The 24,131-nt window shown below is 46.3% G+C and overlaps 1 protein-coding gene across 1 annotated transcript in view; it reads right to left on the bottom strand.

The window, feature by feature from the left end:
* Nucleotides 1-13,594: 13,594 nt before the first annotated feature.
* IFNGR1 (interferon gamma receptor 1) overlaps nt 13,595-24,131 on the bottom strand; it is a 94,189-nt gene continuing 83,652 nt past the window's right edge. Inside the window, exons 5-7 of the mRNA XM_075338251.1 lie at nt 22,570-22,723; nt 21,697-21,821; nt 13,595-14,487 (exon numbers count right to left, since the gene is read on the bottom strand). Of these exons, the coding sequence (XP_075194366.1) occupies nt 14,074-14,487; nt 21,697-21,821; nt 22,570-22,723 (693 nt within the window). The 3' untranslated portion in view covers nt 13,595-14,073. The remainder of the gene's footprint in view (nt 14,488-21,696; nt 21,822-22,569; nt 22,724-24,131) is intronic.

The following is a 24,131-nucleotide window of genomic DNA, read 5'->3' as shown; positions in this document are numbered from 1 at the left end:
TTAATAAGATTCCCAGTGCCGGCATTGGCCACACAGTCCCAAAGCATGATGCAACCTCCACCAAATTTTACTGTGGGTAGCAAGTGCTTTTCTTGGAATGCCGTGTTTTTTTGCCTCCATGCATAACGCCTTCTTGTATGAGCAAACAACTCAATCTTTGTTTCATCAGTCCACAGGACCTTCTTCCAAAATGTAACTGGCTTGTCCAAATGTGCTTTTGCTTTGCTCAGGCGACTCTGTTTGTGGCGTGTTTGCAGAAACGGCTTCTTTCGCATCACTCTCCCAAACAGCTTCTCCTTGTGCAACGTGCGCTGTATTGTTGACCGATGCACATTGACACCATCTGCAGCAAGATGATGCTGCAGGTCTTTGGAGGTGGTCTGTGGATTGTCCTTGACTGTTCTCACCATTCTTCTCTGCCTTTCTGATATTTTTCTTGGCCTGCCACTTCTGGGCTTAACAAGAACTGTACCTGTGTTCTTCCATTTCCTTACTATGTTCCTCACAGTGGAAACTGACAGTTTAAATCTCTGAGATAACTTTTTGTATCCTTCCCCTGAGCAACTATGTTGAATAATCTTTGTTTTCAGATCATTTGAGAGTTGTTTTGAGGAGCCCATGATGCCACTCTTCATAGGAGATTCAAATAGGAAAACAACTTGCAAGTGGCCACCTTAAATACCTTTTCTCATGATTGGCTACACCTGCCTATGATGTTCAAAGCTCAATGAGGTTACAAAACCAATTTAGTGCTTTAGTAAGTCAGTAAAAAGTAGTTAGGAGTGTTCAAATCAAGAAATTGATAAGGGTGCCCATACTTTTGCACCGGTCAAATTTTGTTTAAATGCGGATTGCACATTTTCTGTTAGTACAATAAACCTCATTTCAATCCAGAAATATTACTCAGTCCATCAGTTATTAGATATATGAAACTGAAATAGCTGTTGTAAAACCCCAAATTGTTATAAAGAAAAAAGGTTAACATTAATAGGGGTGCCCAAACTTTTTCATATGACTGTATTGAAGGGGACTCACCCGGAAACAATCAATTATGATGGAGAGGGTGGAGTTGAGGTGTATGGGTATAAAAAGGGATCTGGATTAGATAACGGTCCCTTAGCACCATACTGCTATCATGGCATCTGAATCACATATTTACATCAGCCTCCTGCTGAACCGAAGGGGAAACGTGTTGAGACATGGGTTAATTTATGAAGCATCAGAATGAGAAGTAACTTTGTTTAACTTCCCTGATTTTTCAGCCCTGATTGTGGAGCACTTAATGCACTTTATTTAGGCTCGGGTACTTTTTTTTCTCACTATCTTGCAGGGTGAGTCAGGGGAGTTCAGGGACAGTTAACAGGGAGTGGGGGCACCATATCGCAACTCCAGGGTGCTGACCTCCACTGTCAGGTAGTGTACAGGAGAGAGGATAAATTGCAGGGTGTTACCACAGTTACCCTCCTCCTATTACCTGTGTACTGGGAATTTTTCTGATTTATTTGATGTGTTGTATGTGTAGATTAAATTTTAATGTGATTTAATAAAGCACCATATTTTTTCAAACTATAAGACGCACGCTTGTTTTAGAGGAGGAAAAAATAAAAAAAAATTGAAGTAAAAAAAATGTGGTCATGACACACTTATGTGGGGGGTGGGTCTGCTGCGGACACTGTTATGGAGGTAATAATATCCCCAAATTCTGTACTCATATCCCCGATTCTGGGCCCCTTCCAGGTATATATATATATGCCTCTTAAACAGCGGACACAGTCTCCCTAGCCGCTGCAGGAAGCCGGAGGCTGGAGCACCCACGTGTGTCCACACATGGGTTCTCCAGCCGCCGGCTTCCTGCAGCAGCAACCCTCCCTGCCTCCTGTGATCCCACTCCACAGCCGCTGCCTCAGACTATAAGATGCACCCCACACTTTCTTCCCAAATTTGGAGGAAAAAAAGTGTGTCTTATAGTCCGAAAAATACAGTTTATAATTTTAAGAGGGCAGTTTATGTTATCTATGGTCTCTGAGCCTTCTATAGTTTTAGGGTACCTTCACACTTTAGCGATGCAGCAGCGATCCGACCAGCGATCTGACCTGGTCAGGATCGCTGCTGCATCACTACATGGTCGCTGGTGAGCTGTCAAACAGGCAGATCTCACCAGCGACCAGTGACCAGCCCCCAGCCAGCAGCGACGTGCAAGCGACGCTGCGCTTGCACGGAGCCGGCGTCTGGAAGCTGCGGACACTGGTAACTAAGGTAAACATCGGGTATGGTTACCCGATGTTTACATTAGTTACCAGCGCACACCGCTTAGCTGTGTGTGCAGGGAGCAGGGAGCCGCGCACACTGAGCGCTGGCTCCTTGCTCTCCTAGCTACAGTACACATCGGGTTAATTAACCCGATGTGTACAGCAGCTACATGTGCAGAGAGCCGGAGCCAGCAGCACAGGCAGCGTGAGAGCGGCGGAGGCTGGTAACTAAGGTAAATATCGGGTAACCACCTTGGTTACCCGATGTTTATCTTGGTTACAGCTTACAGCAGCTGCCAGACGCCGGCTCCTGCTCCCTGCTCGCTTCATTTGTCGCTCTCTCGCTGTCACACACAGCGATCTGTGTGTCACAGTGGGAGAGCGCCTTTGAAGAAAACGAACCAGGGCTGTGTGTAACGAGCAGCGATCTCGCAGCAGGGGCCAGATCGCTGCTCAGTGTCACACACAGCAAGATCGCTAATGAGGTCACTGCTGCGTCACAAAAAGCGTGACTCAGCAGCGATCTCGGCAGCGATCTCGCTGTGTGTGAAGCACCCCTTAGTCTCTCCAAGTCACTTCAAATGCTACAGAAGTTAGGCACATTTTCCTTCCTTACCCCACCTCTTCACCAGAACCATCTGAGTCAATATTTTGTGTCAAAATAAAGGAGTTTTTTATGACCAATCAACTGAGGTATAAAAAAAAAAAAAAAATCATGAACAACATGTATTCATTTAGATCGATTCAGAATTAAAAGCGTTTCATAATCCTTTTCATTATTTGGAGGAAATTCCTCTTGCTGAGGGCATGTTTGCTTGCATTTATCCAGGGTTGACAGCTCCATCAGGCCATGCTCATACTGCAATTTTTTGTTCAGTATTTCACATCGGAATTTGGAAACAAAACCTAGGTGTGGGTTAAAAATGCAGAAGTGGTGTAAATATTTCTAGCATAGTTTTTTTTTTCTAATTGTTCTACTTCGGGTTTTGGCTTTTTACTGATGTAACATACTGACCAAATATTGATGTGAGAATGTGGAGTAAGGTCCAAAAGCGCTCACTGTTAAAGGGGTTGTCCACCTCTCAGGAAATTTTCAGCAAGTACTGCATCTTGCTGAAACCTAGTGATATGTAATGTATAATGATGGGCAAGTAGTAAAATGCTTGGTGCTCGGCCCTCAAAATGTCAACACTACAATGCTCAACTGCTTGTTACTCGAGTCGAGCAGGTCAGATAGTTGGACGGGCTCAACTCAAGTAAAGCGGGCTTTACACACAGCGACATCGCTATCGATGTCACTAGTGAAAGCACCCGCGCCCGTCGGTTGTGCGTCACAGGCAAATCGCTGCCCCTGGCGCACAACCGCTAACACCCATCACACATACTTACCTGCCTAGCGACATCGCTGTGGCCGGCGAACTGCCTCCTTTCTAAGGGGGCAGTTCGTTCGGCGTAACAGCGGCATCACTAAGCGGCTGCCCAATAGAAGCGGAGGGGCGGAGATGAGCGGGCCGAACATCCCGCCCACCTCCTTCCTTCCTCATTGCGGGCGGCTGCAGGTACGATGATTTTTCTCGTTCCTGCGGTGTCACACATAGCGATGTGTACTGCTTCAGGAACGACAAACAATCTGCGTCCTGCAACAGCAACGATAATCAGGATTAGAACGACCGGACAACGATCAACGATATGGTGAGTAATTTTGATCGTTAACGGTTGTTCGTGCGTTTCACACACAACGACATCGCTAACGAGGCCCGATGTGCGTCACGAATGCCGTGACCCCAACGATTTCTCGTTAGCGATGTTGTTGCGTGTAAAGCCCGCTTAAGGAGTATAATGGAAGTCAATGTTGGGCCAGTTCGGATCTCTGCCCACATACAGCCAGACGTAGACCAAGCATTTCTGCGAGAAAGGAGGGAAGCTTTTTTTTTATTTTTTGGGATACACTACATCCAAAAATGTTTTTACCCCCAGTGAGAGCCAGTAAGATGCTGCAAGTGGTTCTCACTTAAATGTCGGCTCCCATCATTCATTGAAGGGAGCCTTTGCTTTGAATTTGATGTTTCATGAATAACACATCCAAGCACCCGCAATACTCGACCGAAAACTGAGCGTAGACGAGAACCACGGTGCTCGGTTGAGTATCGCGGGTGCTCCGATGTGTCGTTTCTGAAATATCGCACACAAAGTGCTAGCTTGATTCACTAAATGATGCGAGCAAGCACCCCACCGAGGGCCACTTGCTGTCTCTGAATGGCTCTCACTGGGGGGGTAAAAACAACACTTTCAGATATAGTGTGTCATAAAAAAAAAAAATCCTACTCTCCCTATGTGGGCAGAGAGACAAACTGCCCAATCATTGACTACTCATCAATCAAGTTGAGCCCATCTCACCTGCTTGACTCAAGTAAAGAGCACTCGAGCATTGTAGTGTACCGTCATCATTACGAGTACCGAGCAATGGAGTGCTCGTCCATCACTAGTAATGTACGATAATCGCAAAAGCTCCAGCTGCATGGACATAAAAAAAAAATCTTAATTTATTGATGCAAAGACGCTATCCATACTCCAGATTTATTCAAGGCAACATGTGGTGAGCTGCATTTACTTATTTTTGTGGGTGCTGTAAACATTTTTCAAATATGGCTCCAATTGCCAATACCAATAGTCAGGTAACTGCAACTATGCGATTTGCTTAGCTGTTGCCATGTGCCAAGTAGTCTTGGCTGCTTTTCTCAAGATTTATTGAGAATAGTGGCAGAGACTCCTATAGTCAGCTTGTAATGTATTGAAAGTAGTGATTGAGACTCCATACAGCATATAACCGACTATGTAAATCGCATGCTGGCAGTCACGTGACAACTGCAAGAATTGGCAAGCAAAGCAAAATCCTAACAATATGTAAACTGCACAACTGCCACTGAGCTATGATCAGTGGACATTAAAGGGTGCTTTACACGCTGCGACTTTGCTACCGATATATCATCGGGGTCACGTAGTTAGTGACGCACATCCGGCGCCGGTAGCAACATCGCAGCGTGTGACACCAAGGAGCAACGATCAATGATCGAAAAATCGGCTAAAAAATGGTGATTGTTGACACATCACTCCTTTCCTTAATATCGTTGCTGCCACCGGTACGATGTTGTTCGTCACTCCTGCGGCACCACACACCGCTATGTGGGACACCGCAGGAACGACAAACATCTCCCTACCTGCGTCCACCGGCAATGCGGAAGGAAGGAAGGAGGTGGGCGGGATGTTACGTCCCGCTCATCTCCACCCCTGCTCTTCTATTGGCCGGCCGCTTAGTGACGCCGCAGTGACGTCGCTATGACGCCGAACGCACCTCCCCCTTGAGGGAGGTATTGTTCGGCGCTCACAGCGACGTCGCTGACAAGGTATGTGCGTGTGACGCTGCCGTAGTGATAATGTTCGCTACGGCAGCTAGCACCAAAGGTCGCACGAACGACGGGGGCGGGTGCTATTGCACTCAACATCGCTAGCAATCGCTAGCGATGTCACAGCGTGTAAAGTACCCTTTAGGACTTGTGCGCACTAGAAAATGGAATTTCTTCAGCGCTCTATTGGGAGACCCAGACGATTGGGGTATAGCTACTGCCCTCCGGAGGCCACACAAAGCACTACACTAAAAAGTGCAAGGCCCCTCCCCTTCTGGCTATACCCCCCCGTGGTATCACGGGTTCTCCAGTTTTCAAGCTTTGTGCGAAGGAGGTCAGACATCCACGCATAGCTCCACAGATTTTAGTCAGCAGCAGCTGCTGACTATTTCGGATGGAAGAAAAGAGGGCCCATATAGGGCCCCCAGCATGCTCCCTTCTCACCCGTGGATGGTGTTGTAAGGTTGAGGTACCTATTGCTGGTACAGGGGCTGGAGCCCCACATGCTGTTTTCCTTCCACATCCCCTTGTAGGGCTCTGTGGAAGTGGGATCCTGCCGGCCTCTAAGCTCTGACGCCGGGCTCCATCCACAGACCCAGTTGAACCTGATGGATATGGAGCAGGAGTACAATCAGGGACATGGCCCTGCATCATACAGGTACTCTGTGTCCCCGGCAGGCACAGACACACTCCGGGCTGGCTGGGTGTTGTAGTGCGCCGGGGACCGTAACGATTGAGTTGGTGTTCCTGCAGTTTACTGGGGGACTTTTGTGTTGTGGGAACGCAGCGCCGACCCCCACTGGACCGGCGGCGCTGCTGTGACTTGTAGTGCGCCGGGGACACGCCGACCGCGCTTTTACGGCGGCGGCGTTTATAACTTTAGTCCCCGGCTTTTTGCGGCCTAGCTCCGCTTCGTTCCCGCCCCCACCCTGTCAATCAGGGTAGGGGAGAGACGCTGTTTCGCAGCAGCGACGAGGGCTGGAGCCTGATTTACATGCTCCAGCCCTCTCACTAGGCACAGAGGGAAGCAGGCTTCCCGCTCTTAGCCAGGAACGCCCAGGGCCCGCCCCCCCTCCTCTCCCAGGACGCCGGCAGCCATTACATGCAGTCTGGCTAGAGGAAGGACGCAAGGCTCTGGGAGACCTGGACTAGGGGGCTTTTGGCGACCACACACCCGCTCTTAAGCGGGCGGTAAGCGGCATTTCAGCTGGCCCCTCTAGTGCCTCAGTGTGTATTGGTGTACTGTGTCACCAGATATATATATTTATTTATTTCTTGCACTGTGAGGTCGCTTCCTGGCTGGATACCCCAGATCGCTCTGAGGAGGCAGCAACATGTCATCCACAAAACGCAAGGCTGCCAAGGCTAGGGCTGTGTACACTGCGTGTGCTGCATGTGGGGCTGCTCTACCAGCAGGTTCCAAAGACCCCCATTGTGTGCAATGCTCAGATCCGGTGCTGCTTCGCCAGCCGGAGTCCGGAGGGGTAGTGACCCAGGCTGAGACGCTTGTAAGTCCTGCCCCGGTGTCAGGGACAGACTTTGCAGTTTTTGCTGATGGAATGTCTGTGACTATGGCAAAAATCCTTGAAACTTTGCAATCCATGACTGGGGCTCAGTCTATGGACACGGCGAGGTCTCTGTCCTCTAATCCCCCTCAGTTGGAATTAATCCAGACTGCAAGGGGGTCCCCGGCTTCCCAGGCTGAGTATTATGACTCAGATGATAGCCCCAGCCACCCTAAGCGAGCTCGCTGGGAAAGACCCTCAACGTCATCACACTGCTCAGGGTCTCAGCGCAATCAGTCGCCCTGTGATGCGTCTGAAGAGAGTGATCAGGAGTCTTATCCTGGAACCCCTCTCAATCTGGATACCCCGGATGGGGACGCCATGGTAAACGAGCTTATCTCAGCCATCAATAGACTGTTGGATATTTCTCCCCCAGCTCCTTCTGCAGAGGAGGCAGCTGCAGAGCAGGAGAAGTTTCGTTTCCTCTATCCCAAGCGTAAATTGAGTGCTTTCTTGGATCACTCTGACTTCAGAGAGTCAATCCAGAAACACGACGCTCATCCAGAAAGGCGTTTCTCTAAACGTTCTAAGGATACACGTTTTCCTTTCCCCCCTGATGTGGTCAAGCGCTGGACCCAGTGTCCAAAAGTAGACCCCCCGATTTCCAAACTTGCAGCTAGATCCATAGTTGCAGTGGAGGATGGCGCTTCATTTAAGGATGCCAATGACAGACAGATGGACCTTTGGTTAAAATCTGTCTATGAAGCTATCGGCGCGTCGTTTGCTCCAGCATTCGCAGCCGTATGGGCACTCCAAGCTATTTCAGCTGGTTTAGCAAAAGTGGATGCTGTCATACATCCAGCGGTGCCGCAAGTGGCGTCCCTTACCTCGCAGATGTCTGCGTTTGCGTCTTACGCTATCAATGCGGTCCTAGAATCTACCAGCCGCACCTCAATGGCGTCCGCCAATTCGGTAGTTTTGCGCAGAGCCTTGTGGTTAAAGGACTGGAAAGCAGATGCTGGTTCCAAAAAATGTTTAACCAGCTTGCCTTTATCTAGAGATAGACTGTTTGGCGAGCCATTGGCTGACATCATTAAACAGTCCAAGGGTAAAGACTCTTCCTTACCCCAGCCCAGATCAAGCAAACCTCAGCAGAAAAAATGGCAGCAGAGGTTTCAGTCCTTTCGAGGTTCGGGCAAGACACAATTCTCCTCGTCCAAAGGGACTCAGAGGACGCAAAGAGTCTCAGATTCCTGGCGGGCTCACGCACGCCCCAAGAAAGCAAATGGAGGAACCGCTTCCAAAGCGGCTACCTCATGACTTCCAGCCCCCCCCCCCTCCGCATCTCCGGTCGGGGGCAGGCTCTCCCGCTTTTCCGACATTTGGATGTCACAGGTCAAAGACCGGTGGGTGACAAACATTTTGTCTCGCGGGTACAGAATCGAGTTCAGTTCTCGTCCTCCAGCTCGGTTCTTCAGAACCTCCCCACATCCAGACCGAGCAGATGCCCTGCTGCAGGCGGTGGACTCCCTAAGAGCGGAAGGAGTAGTGGTTCCTGTACCGCCTCAGGAACAAGGGCGAGGGTTTTACTCCAATCTCTTTGTGGTTCCAAAAAAGGACGGCTCGTTCCGTCCTGTTCTGGATCTAAAGCTGCTCAACAAACATGTGCACGCCAGACGGTTCCGGATGGAAACCCTCCGCTCTGTCGTTGCCTCAATGTCTCAAGGAGACTTCCTTGCCTCAATAGACATCAAAGATGCTTATCTCCACGTGCCAATTGCTACAGAACATCAACGTTTTCTACGTTTTGTGATAGGAAACGACCATCTTCAGTTCGTAGCTCTGCCATTCGGTCTGGCGACAGCCCCCCGGGTCTTCACCAAGGTCATGGCGGCGGTGGTAGCAGTCTTGCACTCTCAGGGACACTCTGTGATCCCTTACCTAGACGATCTACTTGTCAAGGCACCCTCTCAAGAGGCATGCCAACTCAGTCTACATGCTACGCTGGAGACTCTACAGACGTTCGGATGGATCATCAACTTTCCAAAGTCGAATCTGTCACCGTCACAGTCGCTAACGTATCTTGGCATGGAGTTTCATACTCGAGCAGCGAGAGTGAAGCTTCCGCTGAACAAGCAGCGGTCCCTACAGACAGGGGTGCAATCCCTCCTTCAAGGCCAGTCGCACCCCTTACGGCGCCTCATGCACTTCCTCGGGAAGATGGTGGCAGCCATGGAAGCAGTTCCCTTTGCGCAGTTTCATCTGCGCCCACTTCAATGGGACATTCTCCGCCAATGGGACGGGAAGTCAACGTCCCTGGACAGGAAAGTCTCTCTTTCCCAGACGGCCAAGGACTCTCTACAATGGTGGCTCCTTCCCACCTCATTGTCTCAGGGAAGATCCTTCCTGCCCCCATCCTGGGCAGTGGTCACGACAGATGCGAGTCTGTCAGGGTGGGGAGCAGTGTTTCTCCACCACAGGGCCCAGGGGACGTGGACTCCGCAGGAGTCCACCCTTCAGATCAATGTTCTGGAAATCAGGGCAGTGTATCTTGCCCTACTGGCCTTCCAACAGTGGCTGGAAGGAAAGCAGATCCGAATCCAGTCGGACAACTCCACAGCGGTGGCATACATCAACCACCAAGGAGGGACGCGCAGTCGGCAAGCATTCCAAGAAGTCCGGCGCATTCTAATGTGGGTGGAGGACACAGCATCCACCATATCCGCGGTTCACATCCCAGGCGTAGAAAATTGGGAAGCAGACTTCCTCAGTCGCCAGGGCATGGACGCAGGGGAGTGGTCCCTTCACCCGGACGTGTTTCAGGAAATCTGTCGCCGATGGGGAGTGCCGGACGTCGACCTAATGGCGTCCCGGCACAACAACAAGGTCCCGGCATTCATGGCGAGGTCGCGCGATCAAAGAGCTCTGGCGGCAGACGCATTAGTTCAAGATTGGTCGCAGTTCCGGCTCCCATACGTCTTCCCACCTCTGGCACTCTTGCCCAGAGTGTTACGCAAGATCAGATCCGATTGCAGCCGCGTCATACTCGTCGCCCCAGACTGGCCGAGGAGATCGTGGTATCCGGATCTGTGGCATCTCACGGTCGGTCGACCGTGGTCACTGCCAGACCGACCAGACTTACTGTCCCAAGGGCCGTTTTTCCATCAGAATTCTGCGGCCCTGAACCTGACTGTGTGGCCATTGAGTCCTGGATCCTAGCGTCCGCAGGATTATCTCAAGGAGTCGTAGCCACAATGAGACAAGCTAGGAAGTCAACGTCTGCTAAGATCTACCACAGAACGTGGAAGATTTTCTTATCCTGGTGCTCTGCACAGAGAGTATCCCCTTGGCCATTTGCATTGCCCACCTTTCTTTCCTTCCTGCAATCGGGGTTGGAAAAGGGATTGTCGCTCAGCTCCCTTAAAGGGCAAGTCTCGGCACTATCTGTGTTTTTTCAGAAGCGTCTAGCACGTCTTCCTAAGGTGCGCACGTTCCTACAGGGGGTCTGTCATATTGTGCCCCCGTACAAGCGGCCGTTAGATCCATGGGATCTGAACAGAGTACTAGTTGCTCTGCAAAAGCCGCCCTTCGAGCCTCTAAAGGACGTTTCCTTTTCTCGCCTGTCACAGAAAGTGGCGTTTCTTGTTGCGATCACATCGCTTAGGCGAGTGTCTGAGCTGGCAGCTCTGTCATCCAAGGCTCCCTTCCTGGTGTTCCACCAGGACAAGGTAGTGCTGCGTCCCATTCCGGAGTTTCTCCCTAAGGTCGTATCCTCGTTTCATCTTAATCAGGATATATCCTTGCCTTCCTTTTGTCCTCAGCCGGTTCACCGGTATGAGAAAGACTTACGTTTGCTAGATCTGGTGAGAGCACTCAGAATCTATATTTCTCGCACGGCGCCTATCCGCCGTTCAGATGCACTTTTTGTCCTTGTCGCTGGCCAGCGCAAGGGGTCGCAGGCTTCTAAAGCCACCCTGGCTCGATGGATCAAAGAACCAATTCTGGAAGCCTACCGTTCTGCTGGGCTTCCGGTTCCTTCAGGGCTGAAAGCCCACTCAACCAGAGCTGTGGGTGCGTCCTGGGCTTTGCGACACCAGGCTTCGGCTCAACAGGTGTGCCAGGCAGCTACCTGGTCGAGTCTGCACACTTTCACCAAACATTATCAGGTGCATACCTATGCTTCGGCGGATGCCAGCTTAGGTAGAAGAGTCCTGCAGGCGGCAGTGACATCCCCGTAGGGGAGGGCTGTTTTGCAGCTCTAACATGAGGTATCTCTTTACCCACCCAGGGACAGCTTTTGGACGTCCCAATCGTCTGGGTCTCCCAATAGAGCGCTGAAGAAGAAGGGAATTTTGTTACTTACCGTAAATTCCTTTTCTTCTAGCTCTTATTGGGAGACCCAGCACCCGCCCTGTTGTCCTTCGGGATTTTTTTGTTGTTTGCGGGTACACATGTTGTTCATGTTGAACGGTTTTTCAGTTCTCCGACGTTATTCGGAGTTAATTTGTTTAAACCAGTTATTGGCTTCCTCCTTCTTGCTTTGGCACTAAAACTGGAGAACCCGTGATACCACGGGGGGGTATAGCCAGAAGGGGAGGGGCCTTGCACTTTTTAGTGTAGTGCTTTGTGTGGCCTCCGGAGGGCAGTAGCTATACCCCAATCGTCTGGGTCTCCCAATAAGAGCTAGAAGAAAAGGAATTTACGGTAAGTAACAAAATTCCCTTCTTTCTTAAGAAAATTCTGCAGGCTCTGAAAGATTTCCGCACCCGCGGAAAAAAACCGCACCGAAATCCGCATGCGTTTTGTTGTGGTTTTTCCGCAGGTTGGTACATGTGTTTTAATGCTTTTAATGCAAAAAAGCACATTAAAAAAAGAAAAAAAAAAAAAAAAAAAAAGGTAATTTCCTTCTGATATAGATAGATAGCTAGATAGATGATAGCTATGGATAGATAGATGATAGCTATGGATAGATAGCTAAATAGATAGAGGACAGATTAATCAATAGATAGAGTCCCTGTGAGGACACACTGCAGTTCTCACAAGCAGTAATGTGTTCACTTTACCGACCATGAGAAATGACCTGTAATTACCTCTGCAGTCTCGTTACGAGGCTACAGAAAGTACTGTGTGTCAGACGCGGCTGGATGCAAGCGTCGTGGGACCTGTGTGGATTACGCCGGAGCTGTGTGTTGGGAGGGGTTAATAAAGTGGTGAAAAAGGGGCTTTTTTGCTATTTTATTTAAAATAAAGGATTTTTTTGGTGTGTGTGTTATTCACTTTGCTTACGGGTTAATCATGTAAGCTGTCTCATAGACGCTGCCATGATTAAGCCAGCACTTAGTGGCAGTGATGCCTCGTTATTACCTTAATTGCCACCGCATCACAGCAATCTGGAAGAGCCGGGGACACTCCGGGACTGTCGCATAATGGATGCGACAGTCCCGGGACAGCTGCGGGTTGATATTTTTAGTTGCGGGAGGGGAGGAGGGGTCATTAACCATGGCCCTCGCCCTACCCAGCCTGAGAATACCGGACCTCCACTGTGTGTTTACCTTGGCTGGACGGTAAAAATACGGTGGAGCCCACATTTTTTTTTTTTGTAATATGTACGTTTGATTTCTATGTGTATTCTATATGTCTGAGTTTGTGTGTTAGTGTGATATGTGTGTGTTTACTTTGCTCCGCTTCCTCTTCCTGTCATAATGACCTCACTTCCCTGCAAAACGCAGGGCAGTGATGAACATTATGTCCTGAAAAACACGAAATAACGCAGGGAATAAACACAGGAAAACGCAATGACACGCACAGAATTTGCTACCTGCGTTACTCCCTGCGGGATTTCATGATTAGATTACAGTCAATGGAGTGAAATGCCGCAGCTACCTGCGGAAAAGAAGTGACATGCAATTCTTTTTGCTGCGGGAATCCCGCAGCAAAACCTGTAGCTGTCAAAATCCGCCTAAAGTGCACAGCATTTTTTTTCCCATAGGTTTTGCTGGTGAATCACTGCAGAAAGGTTATGAACATTTTCTGCAGTGACACATGCAGCAAATCCGCGGGAAATCCACGGTAAAATCCGCCCAGTCCGCATAGAGCTTTACAGGTCTACTTAGGTAGGCGAACGAAAGTTCTATGCACACAGAACGGTTGTTAAAATCTTTATTCTTTGTGCTTAGCACCTCATGTTATCATGTGCTGTTTACATGGGGTGATGTGCTACCGAGAATGAATGAGCATTATTTGGATTTGTAGGAACGTTTGATCCTGATTAGTGGCTTGTGTAAACAGGCCAGAAATCTTCTGAAGAATGCTTGTTCCCTGGTTATCATCTCATCTAAATTGTCTGTTTAGAAATGCAAATTAGTGTTTCCATATTTTTTCATTGCCTCTAAAATATTTCCTCCACTTGAAGTGTAAAAAAAAAACAAGCAATACATTGTTTTATGTCGTATCTATGATATTGCTACAAAGTATAAAAGCAAAGGGGTAATGATGGTACAACTTTTTCTTCAGCAGTTGCAAAGATACAGTTCCAGAAAAACAAACTTTTCCTTGATTATTTGCATTAGTAAATAGAGTTAAATGGGTTATTCACACAAATGATAATAGTCATATAGCCTGTGTCATTAGCATCCAGACTGGTGGGGATCTAACAATCGCTATGAACAGCTCTTCTCCGTACGCTGTGTAGTGCAAAAAGTAAGCAGAGTGCAGTTTTCATTATGTCCGCATTCTGTAGTCCTTCAAAAACAATTGAAGAATGCTAATTTCATGGAAAACTTTCAAAGCAAAAAGTGTCATTTCACCTAATGGAAAGCGGTTACCGTTACATTAGGATGTTTATTTATTTGCCCCCTGCCCTTGGATTTGTTATATTCAAGGCATATGCAGCGTTCAGCGCGCAGCTCTTGTGGTTCATAAAGGACAATGGGGCTTGTCATATCCATAGGAGTTCCCCGCTGGTCTAACATCTCGGGGTGGCTCTGGACTAGGAACATCATCCTCCGTCACACATACAATGGTAGAATCACTATTTTCAGTGCGATAGTAGTTCTTGCTGCCGCTTGACTCTTCCATTTCATTCTGGTCTTCATCTGTTCTCTGTTCAGACTCCTGTACAGAGCTATGGTATCCATTATCAGTGCTCTCTTTGATATCTGAATCATCTGACATGTTCTGCTCCTTATCTGGTTCTTCAGGTGTCATTTTCTCTTCAGGCGTCACTTTCTCCTCAGGAGATTCGGCGGGAGATACAGAAACTTGATCATACTTGGTTATTTGATCAGATAGCAAATACTTTTGTGTCGTCATGGCTTTTGCGATGGTGCGCTGTAAAATGGAAAAAAGCATTAAGAAGTTAATTCAGAACCAATATTAACGACGTAACCAATATTCGGACGTAACTGACATCTGGAGGAAGCTAGAGAAGAGCAGCTGCTATTATCACTTCAGGGTGTCTGTTTAACCAAAAAAAATGAAAGTAAAGTAGTCACCGACTGTCATGTCAGGTGAGCCCTACAGCCAATGTCACACGCAAGTAGGCCCAGATATCACAGGAACGATACCCGCATAGGAGGCGATTACAGCTGCTATTATTTTACACTGAGGAACTATGGTGATTGAGAAGGGGTTATCTGAGTAGTAGACAACCCCTTTAATGTCAAAATCTACACTTAAATCTTGATGACTTTGCCTTAACCTCTTCCTGCCAAAGCCAGTTTTCACCCTGACCAGTCATCACCTGGCACTGCCTGTTGCTCTCCGGACAGGAGAGTGCAGCTGTATATATTTCTATGCAGCTGCACGCTGCTGTTCGGAGAACGACAGACCGTGCCAGGTGATGTGACTTGATTCTCCCACGAGTCACTTGCAAATGAGACACCAGCCTCACTTACAGAGTCCTATTTTACAAATCTGACGAGTCCTTTTGTGGTAATAACTTTGGAATGTTTCTACATCTCTATTTCATGACACTTTATGGTTCGTGATGGTGGTAAATTTTGGCAGATAAAAGTTGTATGTATGAAACTCAGAAATTTTCCTAAAATTTGCAATTTTCAAACTTTGAATTTGAACATAAATAACATTTCCCATAAGTCTAGTTTACATCTGTATCATTTTTGAAACGTACTTTTATTTTATTAGGATGCTAAAAGGATTACATATCTATAGAGAGCATCTGCTAATCACAGAAGGAGTGGAGTCGGACTTTAGCTCACTTGCTTCTTAGTGTCACGCTAGTTACAGTGGGAGTACCAAGCAAATAGTGGAAGGGAAACCCTGCATCCAGGGAAGGGGGAGATTGTGACCCTTAACCAAAACACAGCTGGCCCCTGGCGTCCCTCATCATCCTAGAAAGATTTTGCACTGATATGCTGAGCCAGATACCTGACCCTACAGCTGAACCCTAAATAGGAAACCGGTGGGAAGAGCACTTCGTCATCTCCACTTTATACTAAAGAAGAGACAGGGGGCACACATGGAGAAAGTGCACGAACAACTTATCTCTAGATGCCTCAGGAAGAAGTTCAGCCAAGAGCAACAACAATCCTACAGATGAGTGCAAGCCACCTGATGCATCCAGAGCTTGTGAAGGAACTAAATATCACCAGCACAATCCAGGGAAAATGAGAGTATTTAAACCCATATAGATGATAAGCAGCTGAAGGGCAGAGGAGCTCAGCCGGGTCTTAAAGCAGAGGAGATACCTTATACACTGAATTCTAACAGCAGGAATAATAGAAAGTCAGGGAGCATTTTGTGCAGCAAAAACATTGTGACCTTCTATTGCCAGACACCACATGACTCTCTGACACTTAATCTAATTATAAAGCTTCTGACGATTAAACTAACCTTGCAGGTAAACAAAAACACACCTTGTGATAAGAGACACATGGCTAAAATCTTTGGGTTAACTCTTACAGCATGCTGTCTTCAGGTTACATAGCAAAAACCTCATGACAGATTCCTTTTAACATATTTATTCATCCCATTCTCCCAAGAGCAATAACTTTTTTTTATTTTTCAGGCGATATCTATATGGGGCCTATTTTTTGCTGTACAAATTGTACATTTTAAATTAAACCACCCATTTTATCATGTAATGTATTCTAAAGCTGGAAGAGAATTCCAAGTGCAGCAAAATAGTGGAAAAACCACAATTCTGTAACGATTTTTGTTTTTTTGGGGGGGGGGGTATTTATAGCGTTTACTGTAGGACACAAATCACCAGGTCAGTACAATTAGGGGAATACCAAACATGCACAGTTTGTTTTTCCTAGTGGTGAAAAAAAATTAAGACATTTTGTAGAAAAAAAAATAAACAATTGCTTGTGTCGCCATTTTTTGAGAATCTAAATAATTTCGGTTTTCAGGTGATGGAGCTGTGTGAGTGTTTCTTCTTAACTGATTCGATCTGGGGGTAGGTACTACGTTTTGATTGCTTTTTATTGCATATTTTGAGCTTTTGTGGCTGCTGAAAAAATGCAATTCAGGCACGCAAGTTCATTCAGCACTATAAAAATGATACTTTATTCCATGTCAATTAAAAATGCCAACTCTGTTGACATTGTATGACTAAGTGGTTGTGAACCATGAAGCACGTAAACATGTTGTCACGCTAGGTATGTGGAAGTACCAAGCGCATTGCGAAAGGGAATGGAAAGCCTGTGACTAGGGAGAGGGAAGATGGTGACCCTTGACCGAACCTACTACTGGTCACTGAGGTCCTTCACCACCCAAGATAGTTTCCACACCTATGTGCTGAGCTTGATACCTGACCCTAGTTATCCCATGTGCTGGGCCCTAAATAGAGAACGGATGGGATGAGCTCTTCGTCATCCCCAGTAAACAACTATAGAAGACACAAGGGGGACACACCGGGGGAAAAGCATGAACTACTTATTAGCTGACTCAGGTAGGAGTTCAGGAGAGGTTTCAGCAACAATATCAGGGGAGTACAAACCACTTGCTTGCAATCTCGGCTTGAAAGAACTGAAAATATCACCAGCACAGTCCGAAGGAAGGAAGGAGTATTTAAACACCAAGGGAATACAGACAATCAACACCTGGGTGGAAGTCGAGCTCCTGCTGGGTCCGAAAAGGAGAGAGATGAATCCAGCAGGACAGCTACCTATACCAATGAATACAGCAGGCAGGAACAATGGAAAGTCAGGGAGCATTCTGCACAACCAGACGTTGTTTCCTTCTACGGCCAGAAACCACATGTGACATACACATGACAGTTATACAGTATGTGATCCCTACATTGTGACCTTACTCGGATAGGACATCAGAGTTAGAATTTTTAATCGACATGGAATAAAGTAAGATTTTTTCGGGATTTGTATTGGATTTCACTGGAGCTATGTCCGTGCACTTAGGAACCAACTTGAGTTGAATATTGTTTTTTCTTAATTTTAGATTTTCATCAGACTTTTATGGACAAAGAAATATCACATGGGTATTTTTTTATTTCTTAATTATTAATGGAGAAGAGCGATTTAATTTTAAGGAGTTGAGCTTGTCAGACGCTCGGACGGGCTGGACTTGAGTAACGAGTATAATGGAAGTCAATGCCTGGGTGGCTCGGCTCTTTGCCCACATACAGCCAGCCATAAACCGAGAATTTACGGGGGAGGGAAGGTGAGTTTTATTGGGGTTTTTTTGGACACACTATATCCAAAAAATGTTTTAAACACCCAGTTAGAGCCATTCAGACTACAAATAGCTCTCACTGCGTGCCTGCTCCCATCATTCAGTGAAGCGAGCCGGCTCTTTGTATTCAATATTTTACGAACAACACATACAAGAAGCACATACTTGCCCAAAATATCCAAACACCCCAATGCTCGACCGAGTACAGAGCAGTGCCTAGCACACTTGCCCATCATGACATCTGATTGCTTGTGTGTCTCGTATATATGGCAATGCCACTGTATTGCTGTATACAGAAAAATCAGTCTCCCATGAATGCCAGCCAAACGCTGGCTTTCAGAAAAGTAACGTCATAACAGGCAGCAGATCCCTGGCTGTCACAGCAACCTATCGGCACCCCGCAATACAGTCTCGAGCACATTGATGGACGGTTAGAACCCCCAAAGCCGTGTGCTGTAACAGGTTAACAGTCGCAGAAGAAGCTCCGTTCCATGAGCGGCTGTTAGAAAAAAACAATGGCTTAATATTATAAGAGCTGTCAGGAAGACTAAATATGACATACCAGTACATCGTAAGTCTCTAAGGGGTTAAAGAGGCTGGCCACTTTCTCCTGTTAGTGCTGCTTTTATGACACACTGACCATCACTTCTGTCTATATTATGGCTAATGACGGAGAAGCATATGACCAGACCATCAGTCTCCTCCAATTATAAAACACTTAACATGGGAAATTAGCTTTTTCTATTGGAGGAGGTTAATGGACTGACCTGGTCATATGACCCTCTGCCAGCAGCCATTTTATGGACAGAAGTACTGGTCCAGTGGAGGAAAGCTGAATTAACAAGAGAAGGTGGCTGACCTCTTTAATCACATACCAACATCTGACTTACATGTACAGCGCCAGTGGGAATGGGTATATGGAGTGAGCGCAGAGGCTCAGAGCTTGTCCCATACCCTGCAGATAAAGTCTGTGACACACAGCCAAAATTTGCCTCTAGCAGCACCTAGAAGTGTCTGTCGAGCGCTACCTGCTGCTGTTAACTGCTTAAATACTGCTGTCAATCAGTGACATTTAAAGAATGCGGATGGGTGGGGAGTGCTGCTCCATGGACTCCATGGAACCATCGCCTTCAACCCACCGTGATGAGATAACCGGCTACCTATGAACTGACAAAAATGTAAAAATACGAACCCCCCTTTCCATATTAAAAATAAACCTGAAGATTTGCAGTATCTCTGCATCATCTATAATATCCAGTCTATCAAAATCTAAAATTCACGATCAGGGTTAAAATTAAATTATTTCATAAAGATAAAGAAAGTGAAACTCCAAAACTGTAGTATTTTAGTCCCCACAACGCCGCCCCAAAAAATGTAAATCAAAGAATCAGATTAATTAATAAAAATTAAAAATCAGCTCCCTCTGCAACAAGCAAGCCCATACGCAACTCCATCTAAGGAAAAATAAAAATATTATGGGACTTGGAAAATGCCAACAAACCAAAAAAATGTTTCAGTTTTCTTACAATTGCAATATTTTTTGCCACTAAAACAATAACAAAATTGGCCAAGTTTGATATCAACGTAGGGGGATGTGTGCACGTTGCGTTCTGGCGTGACAAATAAAACGCAGCATTTTGTCACTGTATATGCGTTTCAAAACGCATCCAAAATGCTGCGTTTTGGATGCATTTTGGATGCATTTTTGACAGTGCGGTCCCACTCGGCTCTGCTACATCCCCATACATCAGCTGGCTGCGAGACAGAGCCGCGAAATCAGAATGAACTCGGATGAACTTCACCCGAATTCATTGTCATCGCGTGGCTCTGTGTGTGCCGCGGCCTGATTTGCGGTCACCGGTGAAGGACTCACCGATCACCGCAAATGCCCTGAGTAAGTAAAGTTAGCCGCACGATCAGTGGTGCCGTCACTCAGGTTCCCCGCGGCCAGCTGGAGTCCTCCTCCCAAGATCGCAAATCACCTGAGTGACGGCACCGCTGAACACGTCAGTCACTCGGGCGACTTGCTGTCACAGTGGGAGGATCTAGCTGTGGCCGCATGTAACCTGAGTGACATCATCGCTGATAGCGCGACTCACTTCAGTTGCTGCGATGAGCTCGCAGAGAGCGGTCGTGGTCTGTGGCCACTCCTGTCAGCTTCCGATGTAGCAGAGCTGAAAGCGTCGTGGGACTTCGTGTGGATTACGTTGGACCTGGAGGGCTGTTTGGCGATTAATAAAGTGGTGAAAGAGGGTGGTTTTTTTTGTCTTTTATTCCAATTAAAAGGATTTTTCGCTCTTTGTGTTTATTTTCTTTAACTTATAGGTTAATCATGTGGGGGGTGTCTCATAGACGCCTGCCATGATTAACCTAGGACTTAGTAGCAGCTATGGGCTGCCATTAACTCCTTATTACCCCGATTGCCACCGCACCAGGGCAATTCGGGATGAGCCGGGTACAGTCCCGGGACTGTCGCATATAATGGATGCAGCAATTCCGGGTGGCTGCTGGCTGATATGGCTTCCCATCCTGAGAATACCAGCCTTCAGCCGTGTGGTTTTACCCCTTGGCTGGTATCAAAATTGGGGGGGGGGGGGGGGGGAGCTGCACGTTGTTTTTTTAAATTATTCATTTTACTGCACGATATAGACCCACCCACCAATGGCTATGATTGGTTGAAGTGAGACAGCTGTTACTCAGCGTGGGGGCTCGTCTGAATGCAACCAATAATAGGCACCGGTGGACGGGGAAAGCAGGGAGTAAGAGATGGAATAATGAGCGTCCGGCATTTTCAAAAACTGGAGAAGCCGCCAGAGCTTTGTGCCAGCTGTGCAGCGCGGCGCCGGTGATCGTCGAATATGGCAATTCAGCTCTGCTACATGCCCGCTGACAGCAGAAACAGACAAAGCACCTCGATGAGAATGAACTCTGATGAACTTCACCTGACTTCATTGTCATCCCGCGGCTATGTCTCCGTGTGCTGTCATGAACTCAGAGGTTCACCTGAGTTCATTGTCATCGTTCGGCTGTGTGTCGCGGCCTGATTTGCGATGACAAGTGAAGGACTCACCTGTGACCGCAAATCAGCTGAGTGACTGAAGTGAGCCGCGTGATCAGCGGTGCCATCACTCAGGTTACCTGCGGCCACAGCTGAAGTCCTCCACCTGAGACAGTTGTAGGACTCCAGCTGTGGCCGCGGGTAACCTGAGTGACGTCACCGCTAATAGAAATATAAAAAAAAACAACACACAGATGGAGGAGTACAGGGGCGGTGTCTGCACAATAAGCTCACTCTTAGTTCATGGTCAGAAAAGCACTTAAAAAAAATTGGCCAATTTTCATCGGTGTTGTCATTTGTTGTCTCAAGTCAGGTATCCTGTGTCAGGGGTTAAAGGGAGAACGTGAGGCTTGGACCTAATGACTTTAAAAAAACAAAACAAACCACAAATGGCAATGCCCATTGCATAGTATACACTATTAGGCTATGTTCACATGTTGCATTTTTGCTGCTTTTTTTCTGCATGAAAAGCTGCTCTCTTGGCAATAAAAAAGATGTACTTTTTGCTGCCTTCTTGGTGTGTCATTTGTCTCCTGGACATATTTAAATCAAGTGTTTCATTCACAAAAGTAGCAAAAATTCAGCAAAAAAGGCAGTTGTGATTTTTCACTCTGATTGCTTTCAATGGTGAAAAAAAAGCAACAAAAACGTTGAAAGGATTGGCATGCTGCTTCTCTCAAAAACGTAGCAGTTTTCCATTTCAGTCAGGGAAAAAAAAAAAAAGTATGTATGAGATTTCTGGAATCTCATAGCTTTGCTGGTACTGAAAAAGAAAGCAGCTTTTTATTTGCAGAAAACTCATGAAAAAACCCAACACAACTTACCAATGACTTTGGGAGCACAGATTTGGCTTTCATTTTTCTCTTTATAATGAAGAAACATAAAACAAGTATAATAACGACCACAACTACAACAGAAACAATAATGGCTTGAAGATTCTTGGAAGTATCTAGAAGGAAAAAGAAATACAATTATCTTTCAGGAATTGACCTGGATTTCTAAAAACTAGACGATTTAGAATATAAAAAGTGCTTTGAAGCTTAGCAAAACTTACCAGGTGTTCTCTAACCCTTTCTAGCTAGGAAACGGGATATTTCCATATCAGTGGGTAATGGAAAAATGAGGCAGCAAACTCTTGGGCCCAATTCAAAGCTTTTGTGGAAGAAAACTGTTATAAAAGCTTTGTAAAGTTGCCAAATATTTATTCAACAGTTTTGAGACTTTTGGTGTTTTCATGCCAGTTTGAAGCAGCCATGCCATAATGGTTGGAGCTGGGGAGTCAAGAAGCCCTTCATGAAGACTAGCATGTGCACCGCCAGTCTTAATGGATCTGTCCCTTCTTAAAGAATTGAAAAAACCCGTTCCATGTACGTTTTGTATTGGCAATGAAGAAAAAACAAACTACATAGTATATAAAAAGGGGAAACCACACTTTTGGTTGTGTTTAGTATTCCCCCTTCTAGTAACTAAAATCAATAGCAGGCCTTTCATTCATAGCACCTATCCTTAGGTTCAGTATAGACTAAACAATAGAAATTTCCCAAAAAAATGACTGGTTTTTCTACACACACAATTTTCTGAATAGAAGACTGGTGAAATTTGATCCCTAAACTACATGCAATCTATAAATGATCATTGTATCTTTTCGGAAGGACACGGTACGTCATTAGTGGTGCATAGGAATATACATTGCTTACCATTTGTTACTAAAGTATTTATGCACTCTTCTTTTGATCTTTCCATAGTCATTGGAATACGGTTCGATTTGGCTTGAGCCGAAAAACAAAACTTGGATTGGTCTTTAATTAAAATACGGACACTACATGCGACAAAATCACATTCCTCCGCTTCCTGAGATAAAAAATACAGAAATTCATTACTCAATGAATAGTATGAAGACTTTGAAAATAAAATTAACATCTCAACTCTCTCTGGTGTCTGAAATGGTAAAGAGTAACTGGATAGAATGGTTACCACACCCTTGATTCTGAACCCGGTTACTTCATGGCAGTTTGTGTGCCTCTGGGTCAAATTGAAGACTCAGTATGGGTCCATGCAGTTTCATTGATCGTATAAATCATGGGAGGGGAATTTATTTTCCCAATAAAGCCACATGCGAAACAGTGACTATTGTAGATGGTTGAACTAACCGGACAAGCTTAAAGGGAACCTGTCACCAGATTTGGTGACTTAAAGCTGCGAACACCACCAGTGAACCCTTATATACAGCATTCTGGAATGCTGTATTTAAAGAGCCCAGGCTGCTGTGTAAAACGTAAAAAACACTTATATACTCACCTAAGGGGCATTCCGGTCTGATGGGTGTCGCTGCGCTCTGGTCCGGCACCTCCTCTCTGCTGCTACTGCTAATATATGTTACGATAGGGCTTATTGTAACTAGTGATGAGTGAGCGTGCTTGACACTGCTTGTTATTCGATCAAGCACTGTGGTGCTCGGATACTCATGGAGCTCAGCCGAGTATCACGGGTGCGCGGATGTTTCATCTGTGAAACAACAACCACAATACACAGTCTTGCTTCACTGCATTATGTCAGCCGGTACCCCAATTATACAAAAAGAATGACCTGCACATCCAATAGGTGTGAACAGGTACTAGCTGAAAAACACATAACTACGAAACATATACAGCTGCACACTAAAATGCTAACAATGAATAAGGGAACTGTGGTATTGCATTACTGCTATAGGAATATTTTAAAAAAAGAGATATATAGCTTATGTATTGGCCAATGCATGTGAGCCCGATAACCAACGGCAAGGTAATCTCTGTATATCGGGAACCTAACTTGAAATGCCACTCTCTGGGTAAAAAACCTCCATGCCTCGGCAAAATGCCGCTATCTGGGTTAAAATCTCTATATGTTTCGTAGTTATGTGTTTTTCAGCTAGCACCTGTTCACACCTATTGGATGTGCCGGTAAGTCTTTTTGGATAATTGTAGCAAATCTCTTTCTGATTGAGCACTCTGCCCTATAAACAGACTGTGTTCACTCCCCTTATAGCAGGAGTCTAGCTGCCCAGACATGGAGGTTTTAACCCAGATAGTGGCATTCTTCCCAGACATGGAGGTTTTTTTACTCAGATAGTGGCATTTCAAGTTTGTATACCGAGAACCTAACTTGAAATGCCACTATCTGGGTAAAAAACCTCCATGTCTGGGTTGAATGCCACTATCTGGGTTAAAACCTCCATGTCTGGGCAGATAGACTCCTGCTACAAGGGGAGTGAACACAGCCT

The sequence above is a fragment of the Anomaloglossus baeobatrachus genome, chromosome 3, assembly GCF_048569485.1.
Source record: "Anomaloglossus baeobatrachus isolate aAnoBae1 chromosome 3, aAnoBae1.hap1, whole genome shotgun sequence".
NCBI lineage: Eukaryota > Metazoa > Chordata > Amphibia > Anura > Aromobatidae > Anomaloglossus > Anomaloglossus baeobatrachus.
This window is presented reverse-complemented; position numbering and strand designations above follow the sequence as displayed.